General features: G+C 40.1%; 1 protein-coding gene across 6 annotated transcripts in view; it reads left to right on the forward strand.

Annotated features, from left to right (window-relative positions):
* The window catches only part of rptor (regulatory associated protein of MTOR, complex 1), a 288,710-nt gene that overhangs the window by 129,906 nt on the left and 137,514 nt on the right, over positions 1-21,290 (forward strand). For all 6 annotated transcript variants that reach the window (XM_058779698.1, XM_058779699.1, XM_058779695.1 and 3 more), the window contains exon 5: positions 7,561-7,719. In XM_058779698.1, the coding sequence (XP_058635681.1) occupies positions 7,561-7,719 (159 nt within the window). The remainder of the gene's footprint in view (positions 1-7,560; positions 7,720-21,290) is intronic.

Consider the following 21,290-nt stretch of genomic DNA (forward strand, 5'->3'; position numbering starts at 1 on the left):
GCCGGTCAGTCGAAACGGGGCTTCCAATTGACAAACGATCAGCGTTTATGTCACTGTTTGTGTACATTTCTAAGCTTTTTGATTGGTTTCATACAACGTTTAACAGCATATTTGGAGAGCAGAGATAGTGACGTTTCAGAGGATACCCGGAATATAGGGAAATGCTCAGAAGTGACGAGAGGAGTTGAGAAAAGCAATGTTCATTTCCAGCGAATTTAGTAAAACTTTGTCAACTTTAATAGTCATTTAAATACCTTTACTCAATTATCTGGACTACGAAACTTTTGGAGATTATTTTTGAATGTCTGTTCTTTGAAATTAGCTAAAAAAAATAAATAATTTTTTTCATTTTTTTTCCAAATTATCTTAAAATGGAACGTTGCAACTTCCGACTCATTTCGCCAGAATGGGTCACATTTTAGCCACAATATGAACATATTCAAAAATTCAAAGATTCCACCATCTCCAGAGAGGATCTCGATGCTGCTATAGCTAACAGTATCGAGCTAGCACTTAAAGAGCAACAAAGTACTCTCGATTCGGTAGTGGTGTAGTGTTTGGACCGATCAGACAAATATGAGGGTCTGTGGACCCTTCCCCCGAAATGCATCCAACACCTAAGAAAGGCAGAACAGGCCTCTGGTTCCATGGCAACCCATCAGATAACACTAGTTTTATTGCTCAAAGGAATGCATGCAGAGCAACTCTCACTACCTTTTTCCTATAGGAAAGACATGCCATAATTTACTCTTCTCTAATTAATTAATAATTTCTTTGAATGAACACACATATCTTCAGGTCATTGTGTATATTATTACTGTTCTTGTATATGTTCTTGTGTATTGTATACTGTCTTATGCATGCTTACGATAGATCACTAGTTAAGATCACCTCACCCATACCATGTTTGGTCTCTATCAATTCGTCTTCGGATGATCTAATTGAGAGTGAATATTACATGTCGATGCCTATGCAACATATTAGTATTCTAAGAATCTTTATTAGTTTGTATATCAACTTCCAATCCAGTTCATATGCAAATTATCATGCTCTCAGACAAAGGGTCATAACCCCGGTCGCCGTGATTTTGCCAAGTAAGACATGTTCCTGGATCAACATCTTTTGTTGATCCTGGATCAACATTATTGTCCAAAAATATAGACTTAACCCAATCTCTACCCCTAAACCTAACCCTACCCATAATTTATTCCTAAAATCAGTGAGAAATGATAGCTGATTAACAAGGGTGTCGAAGCACCTAACCCTGATCATAAGCCTAAAACTTATATTTCCTGAAAAGTTATCCCTCAATTCTGATTGGTTGATTGGAATGACGTTCCAGGATCAACAAAGATGTTGATCCAGGAACATGTTGTACTTGGTGAAATCACGCTCACCCATAACCCCCCCCAGTATTTCCAAACTCCCGCTTGGAAATTCAGCCTTTCTCATTGGTCAAGCCCATCCTGAGAGGTGTGACTCTTCTCAGACCTTAAAGGGCTCACGCACAGTTCCCCCATGCTCTCTTCTGCTAAATCTCCGGATTGCTGCCCGTGTGGAGAGCCGGAGCCGGTATGGGTGTGTCCGGTGGGCTCCAACATATCCCAGTCTGCGGTTCTTTTCAGATACTGAGAAGATGAGGATGTGAGCTAGAACGCTTCTGGACCCTTAAGTTTTTGTGCCAGGCCTTGCAGCCTTGACTTTCCATTCAACCAAAGGTCCTCGGACCTCAGATGATCTCTTTCGTAGCTCTTTTTCACTTTCTACCTGGGAATGAACTCCCAATCACCACCAAGCCAGAATAACATCTGTTGGAATTCATCACTCTTCAACCCAGAAGAATGTTATCGCGAGTCCAAAACCTTGAAACCATCAAGACTTTTCAGCCGAGACTGCATTCCGGACAATCGCCAACGACCAAGGAAGTGCAAGTATCGTACATCTAACTAAACTAAACAGAGGTTTAGTATAAGTTATAGACCCCGTTATAAACGGCGCTGATGGTTTTACCCAGGTGGTTAACTGAATCTTTCCATAACTGTATTCTCTGTTTCTCTAATGGCTTCATTCATCCACTTTAGCTCCCCTTTGTATGTACGCATGAGTGTGTGTTTGTTTGTTTGTTTGTTTGTTTGTTTGTTTGTTTAGATTGTTAGCATTTAGTTAACAAAAGTTGTGTGCACAAATTAAATGAGTTTCTGGTTCTGCCTTGCAAATGAATGTCCCTTTACGATTTTTGATCCTTACTACATGCTCTATTGCATTAATACTTAGGAAAGTATTTTCTGTGGCCACGAAAATATCCTTTCTTAGAGTTGATATGAACTTACACTCAACGTTCGCTGGACAAACAGATCAGTTGATGGCAATTTAATTCTGCTACAGTTATTACTGTCAGCCGATATAAATAATTGTAATTAATCATAATTAATTGTAATTATTTATATACATTTCCCTTTTGAGCTGATTTGCTACAGTGGCTTCAACTGTAAGAGACGCGATAGACTCTGTACTGACCCCAGTACTCCGTGATCTACATTTGGATATACAAACGACCAACAATTCTGTAAAAGAGCTAAAGGCAGAAGTTGAAAAGCTAGCCATCACGGCGAAACAGACACGTGACCGGGTCGATTCCGTTCAAGCAGCTGCACTTGAGGATAGGAGGACAGTCACATATTTAAGAAATCAGCTGGAGCAACTCACAAAAAAAATGGCGAGCATTGAGGATAGGAGCAGGAGAAATAACGCGCAACTGGTAGGGTTGCCAGAGGGACGGAAAGCTCCGATGCAGCGGGTTTCCTCAGAGCTAATCTTTCCAAGTGGATCCCTTCCCTGAGAGGCCGTGACATCGAGATTGACCGGGCCCATCGCGTATATGACGGAAGGAAAAACTCAGATCGGCTGCATACTCTCATCTTCCGTGTACTAAGATGGCATGACAGATCGGTGATCCTGAAAGGTGCTCAGCAGGCATATCCGGTGAAGTATATGCAGGACAATGTCACGCTACTATTTTTTCCCAACTTTAGTCCAGCCACAACTACCAAGAGAAAGAGCTTTAATCCAGTCTTGAAGAAGATGACAGCACTTGGTCTCTAGCCCTTCCTCACCTATCCGGCGGTAATTAAACTACGGCACAAAGGTGAGCAGATGATGTTCGACTCTCCTCAAAAGGCGGAGGATTTTGTTACTTCACTGTCACTGAAGACGTATTCTGCAGCGCTACAAAGCAGCAGGAAGACGTTGGCTACCGTCTCCATCCTCTCAGCTTAACGAGGGAAAACTAACGATGAGATTTGTGGTGATCCTAACCGCCCTGAAGAGGACAATAACAAGGTGGCCATGGACACTTGTTAATTTCTTTTTGGAATCTTGCCCCTGCCCTGTACGTTTGTTCGCTGATTGGTAAATAATAATGATTTATTTTCTTTATTTTTATTTTTCTTTATTATTATTATTATTATTCGGGCTGATGGAGAGCAGGTTCAATGACTAAGCTTTTGGCTCAGTGGACCTTTGGGGACATGTCTTGCGTTGAAGTGGAGTGGTCACGCATCAACATTTGTTTCTGTTTTTTATGCAGACCTACACTCTCGGTAATGTATGGTCTGCTTTGGTTTTTATACACAGTTGTTTGTCGTTCCTTGTTTTTGCTTTTTTTTCTATGTCCTTCAACAGACATCAATACTTTTATTTATTCTGCTTTTCTTTTAAAAGGACTATGCATCTAGGTGGATTGGTGTCTAGGATACATACTAATGTTTACATGTCACTGGCAGTATGGCATTGCTTTTGTTTCTCTTCACTTAGACAGAATCTTGGCATTGCGAGCACACAATGCATGTTCTGAATATCTTATCATTGAATGTGAATGGCCTAAATTCTCCTATTAAGCGTACCCGGATATTAGAATATATGCACTGCAAATCGATTTCCTGTGCCCTGATACAAGAGTCTCAGTTAAAACAATGTGATGTGGCACATTTTCAAAACAAGTATTACAAACTGGCAACCTTCTCTTGTGCCCCTAATAAAACTAAGGGGGTGCTTATCTTAGTCGATAGGAAGTTACATTTAACTATTGAACATACCGGGAATGATGATGAAGGTGGATTTGTTTTTGTGCGCTGTGGAATGCATAGTGACGGGTTGGCACTGGTCTCCATTTGCTGCCCGAATGAGGCAGACTGTGCATTTTTCACGAATATTTCCAATATATTACTTGAGCAGATGGATTGTCCTTTAGTGATAGGTGGTGATTTTAATGCCGTTTTAAATCATGCACTGGATAAATCTCACTTGATTTAATCTCTCAATCTGATACTACAGCTAACCCATCCTCTAAGTTGTTGAATACAATTTATCACTTGGTGTCAATTTATCACAAAGGTTGATCTTTGGAGAATCCAGAATACTGCATCTAAGGACTTCTTTTTTTTTTCTTTTTTTTTTTAAAAAGGGTGGAACATCTGATGGGAGGACCTTTCAAATTTTGTAACAACACCCTTATGGCACAACTTTAATTTTCTATATTGAAATTGGCCATTTTTCCAGCCCTCTTGGTCTACATTGGGCAGAAACACATGCGATGACTTATATGATAACCAGGGACTCTGCTCACTTCAAGAACTAAGAACTAAGTTTTGTTTACCAGCATCATCATATTTTGTGTTTTTTCAGTTACGTTCTGCTCTCAAGGCCTATGGAGTTCCCTGGGCATCCCCTATTTCCTCTCATCCTATATGGGATTGGATCGCACCACACTCTGGTCGGCCATCTGTTTCTTTAATATATAGTAAACTTAATGATCACACTGCAAAGTCTCTTTATATTAAATACTGCAAAGTCTCTTTCTATCTGGAATCGTGAATTAACAGATTTTTATTTATTTATTTATTTGCTGGCCCAACATTGATGGTGATTTCACAATTGCCTATACTTGTGGAGGCATCTGGTCCCCCCAATTTATGCAAAATCTACACATACTTGCACATCAGTCCACTGACCTGTTGTGTATGTTGGGACATGAGGCTGTGATATAAACAGCTCTAAACACAATTCCTTAACATTCTCCCAAACACCATCTCTCACTCACTCAGAGTTATGTAATACCACACACACATACACATACTTACACCAGCTGGAGAGGACAGTGAAAGAATGAGGCGTGTTTCACACTGCATCATTCTGTCTTTCTCACACATGGCACATACAATTTTTGCCTCCTCTGTGATTATCAAATTTCTATTGTATTATTCCATTGTTATAAAGTTTGTAGTTCTTCTGAGATTGTGAGCCACACCAGTGAAGTGTAAACTTCATATTAAATAAATCTTCTTGGGCAAAATTTTTAAAAATAATAAACATAATGTTAGATAGATCTGTCTGTGCAGATAATAATAGTCACATATTTAACTGGGTATTTATAAAACTATTTCCTAGTTTTAACTTTATTTATAAATTTTTTTGTCCTGCTTTTCATTCCCAGTCATTCCCAAAACCCTTCTCTTCTTATTATCCATACTCTCTGTTCACACACACACACACACATAGCAGCAGTAGCATAAACAGTCATGACTGGAGAGTAAATAAATTATCATAAATTATAAATTATCATTCCTTCCTCTTTACCACTAGATTTAACATGAAATAAACATGAATAAACATTGCATGCCGCATGTAATCGCTCAATCAGTGTTTCAACCTCGAAAACACATCAATAAAACAGCTTGACACGTAGCAATTTATTTATCTCAAGCAAGTCATTAATGTCCACAGCCAGTTAGTATGCTGGAGAGTCTAGAGAGCATTTTGTATACTCATTAGATTTTACTTTACCTGTTTGAGGTGTCTTATTATTTTATGTTTAAATAAATCTGTTATTTCAACAACATATAGGCTAGAAATTTTGTTATTCAGAAGTTATTTTAAAACTGAATTATGTGCAATTTACATGTTTGCATACATTTTTTATTTTATTTTATTTGAGTGTTGATTATTATATTTAAAAATAAATAGTTATTAAATTTAAGTTTGGGCTTTGTTGTTAATTGTAACCTTATAGTAACGTAAAAAGGCTCCCTACAGTTTAGAGCAGTGGTTCTCAACCTTTTTTTCCACCCGGGCCGCACTATGGTCCAAGTGCAAGTCTCACGGGCCGCACGCATGTCATTTACATATTACGTCATCAACACAAACCAACCAGATTTATAATATTATTTATAGCCTAAATATTATGATATCTAAACGAATACATTTATTGAAATAAATAAATAAATAATTCTACTCACCATTAATAAAACACCTGATGCTGTCGGGAACTGACCAATTTTGTGAAATTCTGCTCGAAAGGAGTAACAGCACAATGAAGTTGCGATTGTAAGTTGCAGTCTGTAAAACGCGCACGGAAGCGTGACTTGACACGCGACACTGCAGAAAGTGTGCGTTCACAAATGTAGCCTTGATCCAAATATGGAAAGCATTTTCGAATTTAATAATCTGAGGTTCTCTCGAGAGATGTTTTGCCAAATTTCTGTAATTAAGGATGCGGTAGCGGGGCAAACCCAAAGCTTCCGGTGGGAAGCGTGCAATCCGTGATCGCGTGCAGTTGCTGATGCTTGCTAATGCGTGCAATCGCTTTCTTATGTGCGCTGTTTTACCGGTTTCACTTTCGCTTTCGAAATCGATCACATTCGGCATGGCCCGCGAATGCCCCCCCTTGGCGCCGGCCCTGATTCAGCATGGTGGGCCGCATTTGGATTCGTGAGAACCACTGGTTTAGAGCATAAGCTGGGGTAGATTTTTATTCCTAAGAAAATTTTCATTTGAATTTATTTAAAGAAAGAGCAATCTGTTCAGTAAACCACTGTTTATTTATTTATTTTTAAAAAAAAAAGCAATTTTATGTTAAGTTTTCCCTCCCCTGCTGTACCGAAACCATACCAAACTGTGACCTCAAAACCGAGGTACATATCGAACCGTCATGTTTGTGTACCGTTACACCCCTAGTGTACTCCAGTTTTTGCCATGGCCAATTTTGCTCCCACCAGTTCAAGTAGCTCACAGCAGGGGTGTATTGGAATCACTGAGCAAAAATTTCATTTTATTCATGCGTGTTATAATTTTTGGTAATCAGGTACTGAAGTATTTTAATTATTTATTTATTGGTTGTGGAAAGCGACTGTAGCAATGCATACAATTCACAAACAAGAACTTTACTGCTCACAGTCCATTTAACAGAAATAAAAAATATACATATTTATTAAAACGGAAAAAAACTATTTAGATTTTAGAACAGTCTCTTTTTTTTATTCTTCAGCCAAGTGTGCACATTTATCAATATAAATAATCTTGAAAATGGCCAGAAAATAGCAGATTTGCTGTACTGTTTACTTTAAAGTAGATTCATTTGTAAGGGTTGATGACTTTCAATCTTTTTTAATGCTCATTTTTATATTATATCTGGATTTCTCAGATATTTTGAGAGCTGCACTGACATATTCCTTCATTAATGTTTTTACTGGATGTCATTGTTATTTAATGTCCTCTCTCTTCCAGGCCCGCTATAAGCAGAGTTTGGATCCTACAGTTGATGAGGTGAAGAAATTGTGTACTTCACTGCGGAGAAATGCCAAAGAGGAACGTGTTCTCTTTCATTATAATGGCCATGGAGTGCCTCGACCCACTGTCAATGGAGAGATCTGGGTCTTCAATAAGGTAAGGTAAAAAGAACCAGGAAAAATGGGTTTAGTGAGCAATGCTGAATAGTAAACTTATTTCAATCTCTCTGCAGAGCAGTTACCCACAGTAGTTTGTTTACTCTTGTACTCTCCTTACGTTCTTAAATCAATATGAATTTAATTAGTTAGTTTTGGGCATGAACTGAGTTGAGCTGTCAAAAACAGTGGCAGATTTAGGTATGGGCAACCGCTCAGAACAGCGTCTTGCCAGGGGTGGAACGGGGTGCCTGCACAAAAAAAAAAAAGCAGAATACGTGATCGGGTTTTTTTTCTATATCATGTCACCGTTTGGGTCAATTAACCTGGTCGGGACTCTGTATGTGCGCCCAGTAGACTTATGTTAGTAGTCAATGGAGGACCTTATGACAAAAATGATTGATGGCTTTGACATTTTGACCTTTCCCCTCCCCCACGTGGCCCACCCACATCGCGACCACCCACGTCGTGTTGACCCCGTGACCCGTTAATGAGTTTCAGATGCGGGAATCGGCATATGTGAAATTCCGCAATTTGTACAATTGTTTGTACGTGTCCGACCGGTGACAAGTAGGGTTGTTCCGATTCCGATACTAGTATTGGAAATTCCACCAATACCACAAAAAATTCTGGCATTGGTATCGGCAAGTACTTGAACCCATGTACCGATCCGATACCATTTTCTTAAACAAGACCTATAGTAATGCGCGCTAGCTTTGCTTAACGCTGCAAATCAGAAATCAATTCTTCTTCGCTGCTCAGAATGCAAACACAGGAAGTGGTGCTGTGTTGCCACAAGCAACCACTATTTTGAGTAGCGAAGAAGAAATACAAACGTGCTAGCACATTGCCAGTAAATCACTCGCATATGCGACTAAATCTTCACCCTGGGCAACTAAATAATGTATAATATTAGCCACTGGCTAATAAATGCTCAGATTTTACTCGCCAGTGTGTGAGTTGGAGGATATGTATAAGTTTAGCACAGATATATTGTCACTCTCCAAACACTCTGACTGAGCGCTTCAGAGTTTCACTCTCCATCAAGCGATCTGTGCTATTTTTCAGTTCATCTGAATGGATGCGCAGCGCAACTGTATTTGACGTACTGTAAGCTCTAGTGTGAAGTGCATGACTCGCCGTCACTTTGCTTTTTTCCTCACACGCAAAGAGAGAGAAAGAGAGAGTCTTACATGTAGCGCGTCAATTCTGCATGGTATGTAAACGATATTCTTTGTTGTATTTTCCTGTCAAAATTACGGAGTTCCTTTGGAATTCTTCAGTTTTTAAGAACAGCCGGGTTCTCTGGTAGTAGGTGGAGCTAATGCGCCAACAACAATCTCATTGGCTGGCGCTCACCTATTATCGTCCCCGTTTTGATTTCAACAAATCAGTTCGAGCGAACGCACACAACCTGATTAATATTCATGAATCCAGCAGCTCGTTAATCCTTAGTGCGTTATCGTTCTTAGTAGAATTCATAGTATGATTATCTTATCAATATTACTGATAGTTTCCCCCCCATTTTTTACAGAAATACTGAATGACCAAAAAAGCACCACCACCAGACTTAAGTTCAGTTAAAATGACTATGTATTCATACATGGTTACCAAGTTTTAATTCTAATTGCTAAAGTTATATCATTAAATAATACTTGATTATCGTAATATATTTATAATGCTTGACTGACTGATGTTAAGAGTGCACTTTTAGATATTTAAAAAGATGTGCCATTTTCCAAACATTATATATTATATTTTTTTGTTTACTCCAGACTATCTATCTATCTACCTATCTCACAGTATATGGTGAAGAACACCATAAAATAATTGTATCAATTCATACAGGGCTAGTAGTACATACAGCTGTATAACCAGATACACACCCAGGTATCGGATCAGTACTCGGTATCGGCCGATACCCTGAGCCTAGGTATCGGAATCGGTATTGGGAAGGGAAAAAGGGTATCGGAACATTTCTAGTGACATGTGATAAATTAAGCCCTGAGGAAAGTTTTTGAAGATTTTATAGTCCGTCCCCAGCATCCAGGGGGATTTGCCCATCTGTGGCCCATGTGTCCGGCTGCATTCCAAGGCACAGTGTGTTATGGACTCTCTCTGTATGGGAGATGTATGAAAAAGAATGATGAGCAATAACAGAATAAATAAACAATTTTAACAGATGAGAACATATCTCAGTATGAGTGTGCGTACCCACAATATAATATGATGACTGTATAAAAAGAAATTAAATAAAATTGGTAACATGACTAACGATGAATTGGGAATAAAACAATAAATAAAGAAATAATATCCCCTCACATTTTTCTTTGAGAAAAAGAAGGTTTTTCTCGTGGGAGGATGACCATTCTTCTTCGAATTAGTGGTTTATGTTAGAAATCTTTCTTTGAGTTCTTTCTCTCTCTCTACTCTCTCTCTCTCTCACTCTCTCTCTCTCTCTCTCTCTCTCTTTCACTCTTTCTCTCTCTCTCTATCTCACTCTCTCTCTCTCGCTCTCTCTCTCTCACACACACACACACGCGTGCACATTCAATCGTCCCTAGGCTATTCTCTTCTTTTAAACAAAAATAAATAAATTATGTGATTACACACAATATAAACCAAAGCAAAACATTTACACTAGTTCAAGGTAACCAAAAATTTTGTAATGAGGAGCCGGCGACGTCAAAATAAGTAAAGGGGAAAAAATAATTTTAACAGGCCAACTGGTAAGGGATATTGTGGATTAAAGTCTCTACATTATAGTTAGAAACTGTTATATTCATATTTACATTATATGAATATAGAATTTTATACTGTATCATCCCTTAAACCTGCCCATCACAGTAAACATTCTGCATTTTTATATTTTCATGAACATAATTTAGTATAATTTATAATTTAAAAAAGCTTTTATGATCGGGGGGATAATTATTTGGAGTATTACTTCACATCTGACATGTGGGACCCTCTATATAGGTGTAATTATTTTTTTACTGTACGCCTACCCATCACACAAACATTTCTGCATATATATCCATTTTTTATAAAATATTGATTGTAAGCTATCTTAATTATGATGACTCAAGAAATTTCATAAATCGCAAAACACAAACATGTACATTCATGATGCTCACATATTATTGTAACCCAGTTTGTGCTGAATACACTATAATCAGACTTTAGCCATTAATATGCTTTTAAGATTGTGAAAAAACACCAATGTCAGGGACATGACAACATTTCTACAGGGGACCCCAAAACCCCTCAGACTCAGAGGGTTAAAGAAAATGGTAATACATATATAATTATGCATGTTACAAAAGCAAATCATTCATCATACATTTGAAACACATTCAGCATTTGTTTAAGTTTATTGAACTTATAAAACACATCATTCTCTTCTTTTAAAGATGTTAATAAATAAAATGGGATTATATGTAACATACTATATAAAAATAAACATTTACAATAGTTTTAGGTGACAATAAAAATGTCTTATATTTTTTAGATTAGATTAGATTAGATTCAACTTTATTGTCATTACACAAGTACAGGTACAGGGCAACGAAATGCAGTTTAGGTCTAACCAGAAGTGCAATAGTAGCAAGTGCAGTATATACAATGGTTGAATAAGTGCAGGACAAGGATATGTACTGAGTATATGTATAAATATATATAGAAAGATGGTTATTAATATAAACAGAATTTACAGGTGAATATGTGTAGTGAATAAATATACAGAAATTACAGGTGAATATGTATAGTGAATAAATATACAGAATTTGCAGGTGAATATGTATAGTGAATAAATATACAGAATTTACAAGTGAATATGTATAGTGAATAAATATACAGAATTTACAGGTGAATATGTATAGTGAATAAATATACAGATGGCTATTACTATAAGCAGAATTTACAGGTGATATGTACTATCAATATAATATATATACAGATGACTATTACTATAAACAAGGTGTAAAAGTGCAGTGGAAGTGATTGCGTATTACAATTAGACATACGGTGCAAAATGTTAATGTAAGCATTGATAATGTAACAACAGTCGGCAGTGCAAATGAGCATAATCCAATTTAGGTATGGTAGTGCAAGATACAAAAGTAAACAGTTGTTACTGTAATAAAAATTTACATTCAGTAGTGCAAATAAGGCAGATGTGAGGTAGGAGAGAAGAGTTAATAATATATGAGGGAGTGGATCAACGGGGGTTAGAGTTCAGTAAAGAGACAGCTCTGGGGAAGAAACTGTTCTTTAGTCTGCTGGTCCTGGTCCGGAGGCACCTGAAACGCCTGCCGGAGGGCAGGAGAGAAAACAGTCTGTGGGCTGGGTGAGAGGAGTCCTTAAGGATGCTGCGAGCTCGATGCAGACAGCGTTTCCTCTGGATGTGTTCGATGGCAGGTAGTGGAGTCCCTGTGATGCGCTGGGCAGTTTTCACCACCCGCTGCAGTGCCTTGCGCTCCGCAACAGAGCAGCTCCCATACCATACTGTGACACAGTTGGTCAGGATGCTTTCTATTGCGCAGCGATAGAAGTTCACCAGGATAGCTGAGGAGAGCTGATTCTTCCTCAGTGTCCTCAGAAAGAAGAGGCGCTGGTGAGCCTTCTTGACCAGGCTGGAGGTGTTGGTTTTCCACAACATGTCCGCCGAGATGTGGATCCCCAGGAACTTGAAACTGGAGACACGCTCAACAGCCATTCCATTGATGTGGATGGTGTCGTGTGCCTCTTGACTCCTTCCTGAAGTCCACGATGAGCTCCTTCGTTTTGGTGGTGTTGAGGAGCAGGTTATTTTCAGTGCACCATGTGGCCAGGTGCTGGATCTCCTCCCTATAGGCAGTCTCATCATTGTTACTGATGAGGCCAATCACCGTGGTGTCGTCTGCAAACTTGACGATGGAATTAGATCCATACACAGGCTTGCAGTCGGAGGTGAAGAGGAGTAGAGAAACGGGCTTAGCACACAGCCCTGTGGTACACCAGTGTTAAGTGTGATGGATGTGGAGCAGGTGAATCCTGATCGAACATTCTGGGGTCTGTTGGTCAGGAAGTCCAAAATCCAGTTACACATTGAGGTATTGATGCCCAGGTCTCCAAGTTTGGCTATTAACTTGGTTGGGATGACAGTGTTGAATGCTGAGCTGAAGTCAACAAACAGCATACGTGCATAAGTGTTCTTATTGTCCAGGTGAGTGAGCACAGAGTGCAGTGCCATGGAAACTGCGTCCTCTGTGCTCCTATTGCTACGGTAGGCAAACTGGTGTGAGTCCAATGTGGATGGTAGAGAGTCTTTTAGGTGTTCCAGGACCAGCCGCTCAAAGCACTTCATGACGATGGGTGTGAGTGCTACAGGGCGGTAGTCATTAGGGCACCTCGGACTAGAGTGTTTTGGCACTGGCACAATGGAAGTGCATTTAAAGCATGTTGGTACGGCTGCTTGGGCAAGAGACAGGTTGAAAATGTCTGTAAAACCCCAGCGAGCTGCTCCGCACATGCCCTGAGAACACGACCAGGGATGTTGTCTGGTCCAGCAGCCTTGTGCGCGCTGATCCGGCTCAGTGCCTTGCAGACATCTGTGGAGGAGAGTATGATTGGTGGGTGGTCATCTGAGGGATTGAGCTTGGTGGCAGTTTCTCTGTTGTCTCTTTCAAAGCGAGCATAAAAGTAATTTAGCTCGTTCAGGAAGTTGACATCAGTGGCTGCGGGGGTGGAGTGGGTGGGTTTGTAGTCACTAATGGCCTGAATGCCCTGCCACATGCGTCGAGGGTCAGAGTTGGAAAAGTGTCCCTCTATCTTTAGCTTGTAGCAGTGCTTGGCCTTTTTGATGCCCCTCTTCAGGTTTGCTCTGGATGTGCTGTAGGCTTGTGCATCTCCTGATCTGAAGGCAGTGTTGCGTGACTTCAACAGGAGTCGCACTTCCTTGTTCATCCAAGGCTTCTGATTTGGATATGTGGTGATCTGTTTCTGGGTTGTAACACTGTCAATGGTGATATTGATATGATCCAATACAGAGGAGGTGTAAGAGTCAATGTCTGTGTGAGCGCCACTGGTGGCTTGAGAAGCAAACATACTCCAGTCTGTGTGTAGAAACCTTTCCTGGAGTGTGGAATCTGCCCCGCAGGCCACACCTTGATGGTCTTCACTGATGGCTTCACACGGTTGATGAGGGGTGCATATTTGGGGTGAGGAACAAAGAAAGGTGATCTGACTGTCCCAGGTGGGGAGGGTGTCGCAACGTAGCTCCAGCCATGTTTGTGTAAACATGGTCTAAGGTTTTGTTTCCTCTGGTGTGACAGGAAACATGCTGGTGAAACTTGGGTAGCACTGACTTTAAGTTTGAGTGATTAAAGTCACCTGCAACAATAAAAGCCGCTTCCGGGTGATCAGTCTGTTGTTTACTGATGGCTGCGTGAAGTTCTTTCATAGCAAGCTTGGCATCAGCATCCGGGGGAATATAGGCTGCAGTTATAATGGTGGAAGTGAACTCCCGCGGTAGATAAAACGGTCTACATTTAACCATGAGAAACTCAAGGTTAGCTGAACAATGACTCCCAACAATAGCAGAGTTTGTGCACCAAGCTTTGTTAATGTAAATGCACAATCCACCACCTCTGGTCTTACCGGAGCCATCTAATGTTCTATCCGCCCGGAGTGTGTGGCGTCCCGCTAGCTCAATAGCGGTGTCCGGTATTCCGCTGTTTAACCAGGTTTCCGTGAAGATTAGGACGTTACAGTTCAAAAGTTTCTTGCTGTGTGTGATGCTGAGTCGAATCTCCTCCATTTTGTTCACTAGCGACCGTACATTGGCAAGGAAAATGCTGGGTAAAGAGAGCCGGTGTGGTGTTAGCCTTAGCTTAGCTCTTAGTCCTCCGCGCTTCCCCCGCCTTTGTTTACGATCTCGACGCCGCCTGCGAGCACTTCCGCCCGGCCGGGTAGGGTGCATAGCCTCGGGTGTCCTAGCGATCTCAGGAAGGAGTCGGAGATTGTCCATAAAAGTGTCGGAAATTCGCAAACCGATATCCAAAAGCTCACAACGGGTGTACGATGTAAAGGCACAACTGTTCTGCACGAACAGGCCCGAGATGAGTAAGAAAAATACCGCAAAATTGCAAAATCTGGAGAGACCCAGAGCCTCGCGATGTACTCGCGCCGCCATCTTGAGATCAATTTTCTGTGAACAATGAAGTCCATTCGGCGAATGAAATGTTCCCAAAATAAAATAAAATACTACAAAAAAGTTTAAGTTATAAACATTATTAAATATAAAAAAAACTCGCAGCTCCTCTTTGGGGTAGTCTCCAATATGAAACTGAAGGTCTGCTTCAGACCCTCACAGACAAGGGAGGGTGAGGGTCGAGTTGCATTTACATTTACATTCATGTATTTAGCAGACTCTTTTATTCAAAGCGACTTACATTGCATTCAAGTCACAGTTTTTTTTTCACATTTTATCAGCTCTTGCTTTCCCTGGGAATCGAACCCATGACCTTGGCATTGCTTGCTACAGGAAATCAGTTACTGACCAGATGATCTGAGATGTTATTCTGTTAACCTTTTTTTTCTAAGTGAATGTAATGTTAAGTTAATAATGATTTCAAAGCCTAATCTTAAGACTTTAAATAAACATTTGGTTGAATCCTGTGGTTTTTGCTTAAATTTCTAATTTATACTTAAATTAAAGTATAATTTATATTAGATTTATTCCACATCAAACACTTCAGCATCTTGTTTCTTATTTTAAGTATCATCTGTGCGATAAATGCAATAAAACATTTCACCAAAGTCTTTCTGTATGTTTTAAAAAATAAACAAAGTATTTTAAAAAGGTTCCATATATGAAGGCATCTGGGTGTTTGTCACAGCACTGACGTATCTCTTGCGTCAAACGCGGAGCCAGTGATTCCTTATTTAAGTTGTATCTTTTAGAAAATGTTATATTTATTTTATTTCAAAACATATTCCGGCTTAAAAGGCTAGATAAATAAAAAAAAGTTTCCATATCTTAGATTATGACTAGGGTGATCCTGTGATCTAGTTCTACACTTATATAGTTGTATATCAGACTTTTCTGAGCCGACATTTATCAGCAGGGTGAAACATACCCTTAGCTGAAAATATACTATTTGTTGTCTACTGAAAAATATATGTAGACACCATATGACGATGTAACATCTTGTCTGATCAGTCTTTGAAGAGAGATTTTATGACTTCACCAGGAAGCTACCCTTTCCCCCATAACGTTCCGGCTCATTTAAAACATTTGTTTAAGTCAACTACAGACATGTGAAAAGACTTTCCAAAAACATACATGTCACCATGACACACATTCTTCGAATACCTGCTGAGTCGTAAACCGTGCTTGAGTGAAACATCACACATGTGAGGTCTTCATCCTGAGAATATTTAATTGCGCTTAAAAAGCACAGATCAAGCTAAATGAAAAAGATGTCCAGCGGAAAGAAAATACCTATGAATGAATCTGAATGAATACCTGGAATCAAAATTATTTGATTCCAGGTGTGCCTCGTCTTCCTCCCTGATTGTCCTGTGTATTTAAGGTCATGTCCTTCCAGTTAGTTTTGTCGGTTCTTGAATGTCTTCCTTGTGCTCTATGTTTCCCCGTTGGATTATTAAAGACTCTTGTTTTGTGAATTCTTCGTCTCCTCGTCTCTGTGCTTCCTGGTATCGTGACAGAAGAACCAACCGCAACAGTAACCTCTGTCAGTAACCTCCGTTCCCTATGGACCCCCTCCTTTCGCCCGGAATATCTCCTCCTCCTGCTGGAGCAGGGGGAGAAATCGCTCGAGAGCCACACCAGACTGTTTCTGGTCCTCGCAAGCCTCACCACCTACCCGGACGACATGCTCTGTGCATGCTACGACGCCAGTTTGAACATTGCGTGCAGAGCGCCATCATCCGAGGATGGCCCTCGAGCGAATTTCACCGCCTTTGTGGAGTGGACTTTGGCGAGAAACGGATCTCCGTTCCCAGCCTGTTCCCTGGAGAATCTCGCCAGTTCCACTCCCGAACCAAGGGCCCAGCTCACCATCTCCCCACTGCGCTGAGTGCATGCTTGAGCCCACCGTTGACGGAGAGCCATCGCCCGCCGCGACCGACGAGCCATCGCCGCACGGAGTGACAGTGCTGAGGATCGCCCCAGAGCCGCTGATGACGTCAAGGTGTGTGAGCCGGCAACAATGCCCGCCACGAGAGAGAATACCACGGACAGTGAGAGCGCAGAGAGGAGCTCTGCCCCCTGCACCACAGCTGAGGGTGAGCGGAGTATGGCGCATGGACTGTGCCACAGCAAGGCAGGGAGGGCTACTGTTTACCCGTTTGGCCCAGGGAGGGCCATGGATCATAAACTTCATGGCTGCCACCTATGTAACTGACTAAAAAAAAAAAAAAAAAATATTTAACCCTTTAAAACCTAAGGGTAAAATAGGTCATTTTCACACATTTTGTTTATTTGACTGTAAAATTCTAACAGAATGTGCTATTATCAAGTGCAAGGTGTCATTTTTTTCAGAAAGAAAATGGCTTTCAAAAAAGTACAGTGACCATTAAGCTTGTGTTTTGAGTTTGTAAACAGAATTTAAATAGACAAATAAAAAAAAACGGAATATTTTATTTTTATTTTTTTTAGAAAAAAAAGAGAAAAATCATGATCGAAATAATCCAACACTTCTTACTTCAAAATTCAACTATAATACATATATACAAGTATTTTTGGGACACTGGGTTGCACAGTTTTCATTCAGGAGGCTTTTTTGTTCATACACGCACACATTTACACATGCATGTACATGCATGCACCCATTCATTTACATGCGCGGACTCATTATAGCGACGCACACACCACCTGTGAAAAAGTCTCACTCAGCCTGCTCCCAAAGTCTCATCAAAAATCATCCTAATCGACTCTTATGCTGTTTACTCCTCCTTGACCATGTTTTTGTTCATTTTGTTTATTATTTTATGCAATAACAAACTCCGCGCTCCCTATCTCTCCATTCAAATTCTCCCTTCCCGCTCTCCCGGAAATCTGTTGACGGAGTGCAAGAAATTACCGTAATAAGCCATATATTGCCGAAAAGCGCATGTTGTCTGTTATCAGGAGCAATTTGAATTATTTTGATAGTCCAAACGGTAGAAGAGTTATGGTAACATGAATACAGCTTGGTCTGATGTGTCGGCGCCGACACAGCCGGTTTTAAAGGGTTAAGGTAAACAAACATTTGAAATTGTGAAAAATTAAGAGAGTTGAGAGATGTTAAAAACTGCTGGCCACCTGTTTTCTTAAAGAACAGACGGACATGACAACGCGTAGTTACAGTTGTACCTGTTTCCTGGAACAAAACTAAAAGGCGGTCTCCTAAAACACAACAACTGAATAAAATGGACCGAATCATCGCATTCACTTAAAACAACAGTCATTTATTAAAGTCATGTTTAGAGACGCGTACAAAGAAAATAGTGTTTCCACACCATCTTCAACCTGTAATGCGTAGCTTTATACGTTCTAAATGAAATAGATGTAACAGTGAAATAGTAAGATTTGAGGTCTTGTGTCACATGGCCGCTTTGTAGACAGACCAGAAAAAGCTCTAAAGTACGCCACAGTCTCAGTTTAAACACTCTCTTGACTTTCATTTAATTATCTTATACTGCATTTGTTCATGTTTTCCTGCAAACACTCGCGGCATGATTAACCAGACTCTCAGAATAGTCTTCCTCTAAAAACAAACAATGAAAAAAGTATAGAGTGGTATCACCTAGTGGGGTAGGCCATCAAAATCAACATTAAAACATTAACAATATACAATGGTGTGAAAAAGTGTTGGCCCCCTTCCTGATTTTTTTTTTTTTTTTTTGCATGTTTGTCACACTTTAATGTTTCAGATCATCAAACAAATTTACATTTTAATCAAAGATAACACAAGTAAATACAACATGCAGTTTTTAAATGAAGTTTTTTTTATTATGAAGGGAAAACAAAATCCAAACCCACATGGCCCTGTGTGAAAAAGTGCTTGCCCCCTAAACCTAATAACTGGTTGTGCCACCCTTTGCAGCAACAACTGCAATCAAGCGTTTGCGATAACTGGCAATGAGTCTTTCACATCGCTGTGGAGGAATTTTGGCCCACTCTTCTTTGCAGAATTGTTTTAATTCAGCCACATTGGAGGGTTTTCGAGCATGAATGGACTGTTTAAGGTCATGCCACAGCATTTCAATTGGATTTAAGTTCAGACTTTGATTTGGCCACTCCAAAACCTTAATTTAGTTTTTCTTGAGACATTCAGAGGTGGACTTGCTGCTGTGTTTGGAATCATTGTCTTGCTGCATAACCCAAGTGCACTTGAGCTTGAGGTCACAAACTGATGGCCGGATATTCTCCTTCAGGATTTTCTGATAGAGTGCAGAATTCATGGTTCCATCAATAATGGCGAGTCATCCAGGTTCTGAAGCTGCAAAGCAGCCTCAGACCATCACACTACCACCAGCATGTTTGACTGTTGGTATGATGTTCTTTTTATGAAATGCTGTGTTGGTTTTACGCCAGATGTAACATGGACACACACCTTCCAAAAAGTTCAACTTTTGTCACATCAATCCACAGAATATTTGCCCAAAAGTCTTGGGGATAATCAAGATATTTTTTGGCAAATGTGATATGAGCCTTTGTGTTCTTTTTGGTCAGCAATGGCTTTTGCCTTGGAACTCTCCCATGGATGCTGTCTCTTTCTTATTGTTGAATCATGAACACTGACCTTAATTGAGGAAAATGAGGCCTGCAGTTGTTTAGATGTTGTTCTGGGTTCTTTTATGACCTCCTGGATGAGTCGTCTTTGTGGTCTTGGAGTAATTTTGGTAGGCCGGCCACTCCTGGGAAGTTTCACCACTGTTCCAAGTTTTCTCCATTTGTGGATAATGGCTCTGACCATGGTTTGCTGGAGTCCCAAAGCCTTAGAAATCGCTTTATAACCCTTTCCAGACTGATACATGTAAACTATTTTGTTTCTCATCTGTTTATGAATTTCTTAAGATCACGGAATGATGTGTTGCTCTTTAAACATGCTTCACTTTGTCAGACAGGTTCTATTTAAGTGATTTCTTGATTCAACAGGTCTGGCAGTAATCAGGCCTGGGTTTGGCTAGTGAAATTTAACTCAGCTTTCTAAAATAATGTGCTTAATCACAGTTCTTTCATGATTTAATAGGAGGGGGCAATTAATTTTTCACGTAGGGACAGGTAGGTTTGGACAGCTTTTTTCCCTTAATAAATGAAATCATCATTTAAAAACTGCATTTTGTATTTACTTGCATTATCTTTGTGTAATATTAAAATTAGTTTGATGATCTGAATCTTTTAAGTGTGACAAATATGCAAAAAATGTAAAAATCAGGAAGGGGGCCAACACTTTTTCATCCCCTGTATTTAGAACAGAGAATTTCAGTATTAGGTATTTTTTATACCGATACATATTTATGTTGTGCAAACATATTTCCTGTATAAATGATTGTCTATAACCTTTTCAAAGGAAATGTAGTATAATGTAGTATTTAATTTATAATTCAGCGTTTACAAAAATATACACAATTGCCCCCAAGCGGGATTGTCTGTCTTCATATGACAATTTTCTTAGTCATTTGGTCTCTTGAGTTACTCTTGAGTTCTCTTTAAGGTTTTATTCTCACAAAATTCCTTTGTATTTTGTGTCTGTAGCCTTTTCAATAGCGTGTACAACCTCAAACTTTACTGAATGTGTAGCTTTGAGCTCGATGGTCCGTTCACGATCGCGTTTTGTTCCGTTCACGATCACGTACTGGGGGAGGAGGTCCCCCTCGGTCTGTTCACAATCGCGTTCCGGGGGAGGGGGTCACCCTCTGTCCGTTCACGATCGCGTTCCCAGCGGGGCCCCCTCACAGCTTGGGCCCTGTGCGACCGCACCAGTTGCACCGCCCAAAGGACGGCCCTGCTTTGGGTCCCAGGTCTATTTAACATTGTGTGTAATGCGTGTGTTTTGTAACTTGGAGTTTGTAAAATTAGGATGAGAAAAGTGTGAGTGGGAAATAAGGTGAAAAGCCGCCAGAAGCAGAGCGTGGGTGGAGTTAATGTAGTACTGCAAGCGGACGGTGATCATGGATTCCTTCATGAGTGATTAAAAAAAAAAAAAAAGCTGAAACAAAACTGAAGGGACGCACCTGTAATTAAACTCGCACGCAGTAAAGTGTAACGCACTTCTTGTTGTGTGTTTTTTTGCTAAAAAAATAATTGCTCCAAGTCTTTATTACAACCAACAAAAAGTATCGTTATTGTAAGGTAAACACAACAGTCGAAGTTGACTTGAGATGGAGAAAAAAAAAACTGCGAAGCTGTATTAGTCATCCATCTCCAACTGTGACAGCAAGTAGACTTTTAAAGCTGGAATGATGAGTGGATTAAGGCTCTTTCAGTCGGCAAGAGAGAGGAACAGATAACATGGATGGAAATTTATTGGCTAGGAGGATTGTATGCATCGCAGTCAGGGAGAAGACTACTAACAGTAG

The sequence above is a fragment of the Onychostoma macrolepis genome, chromosome 06 (genome assembly GCF_012432095.1).
Source record: "Onychostoma macrolepis isolate SWU-2019 chromosome 06, ASM1243209v1, whole genome shotgun sequence".
NCBI lineage: Eukaryota > Metazoa > Chordata > Actinopteri > Cypriniformes > Cyprinidae > Onychostoma > Onychostoma macrolepis.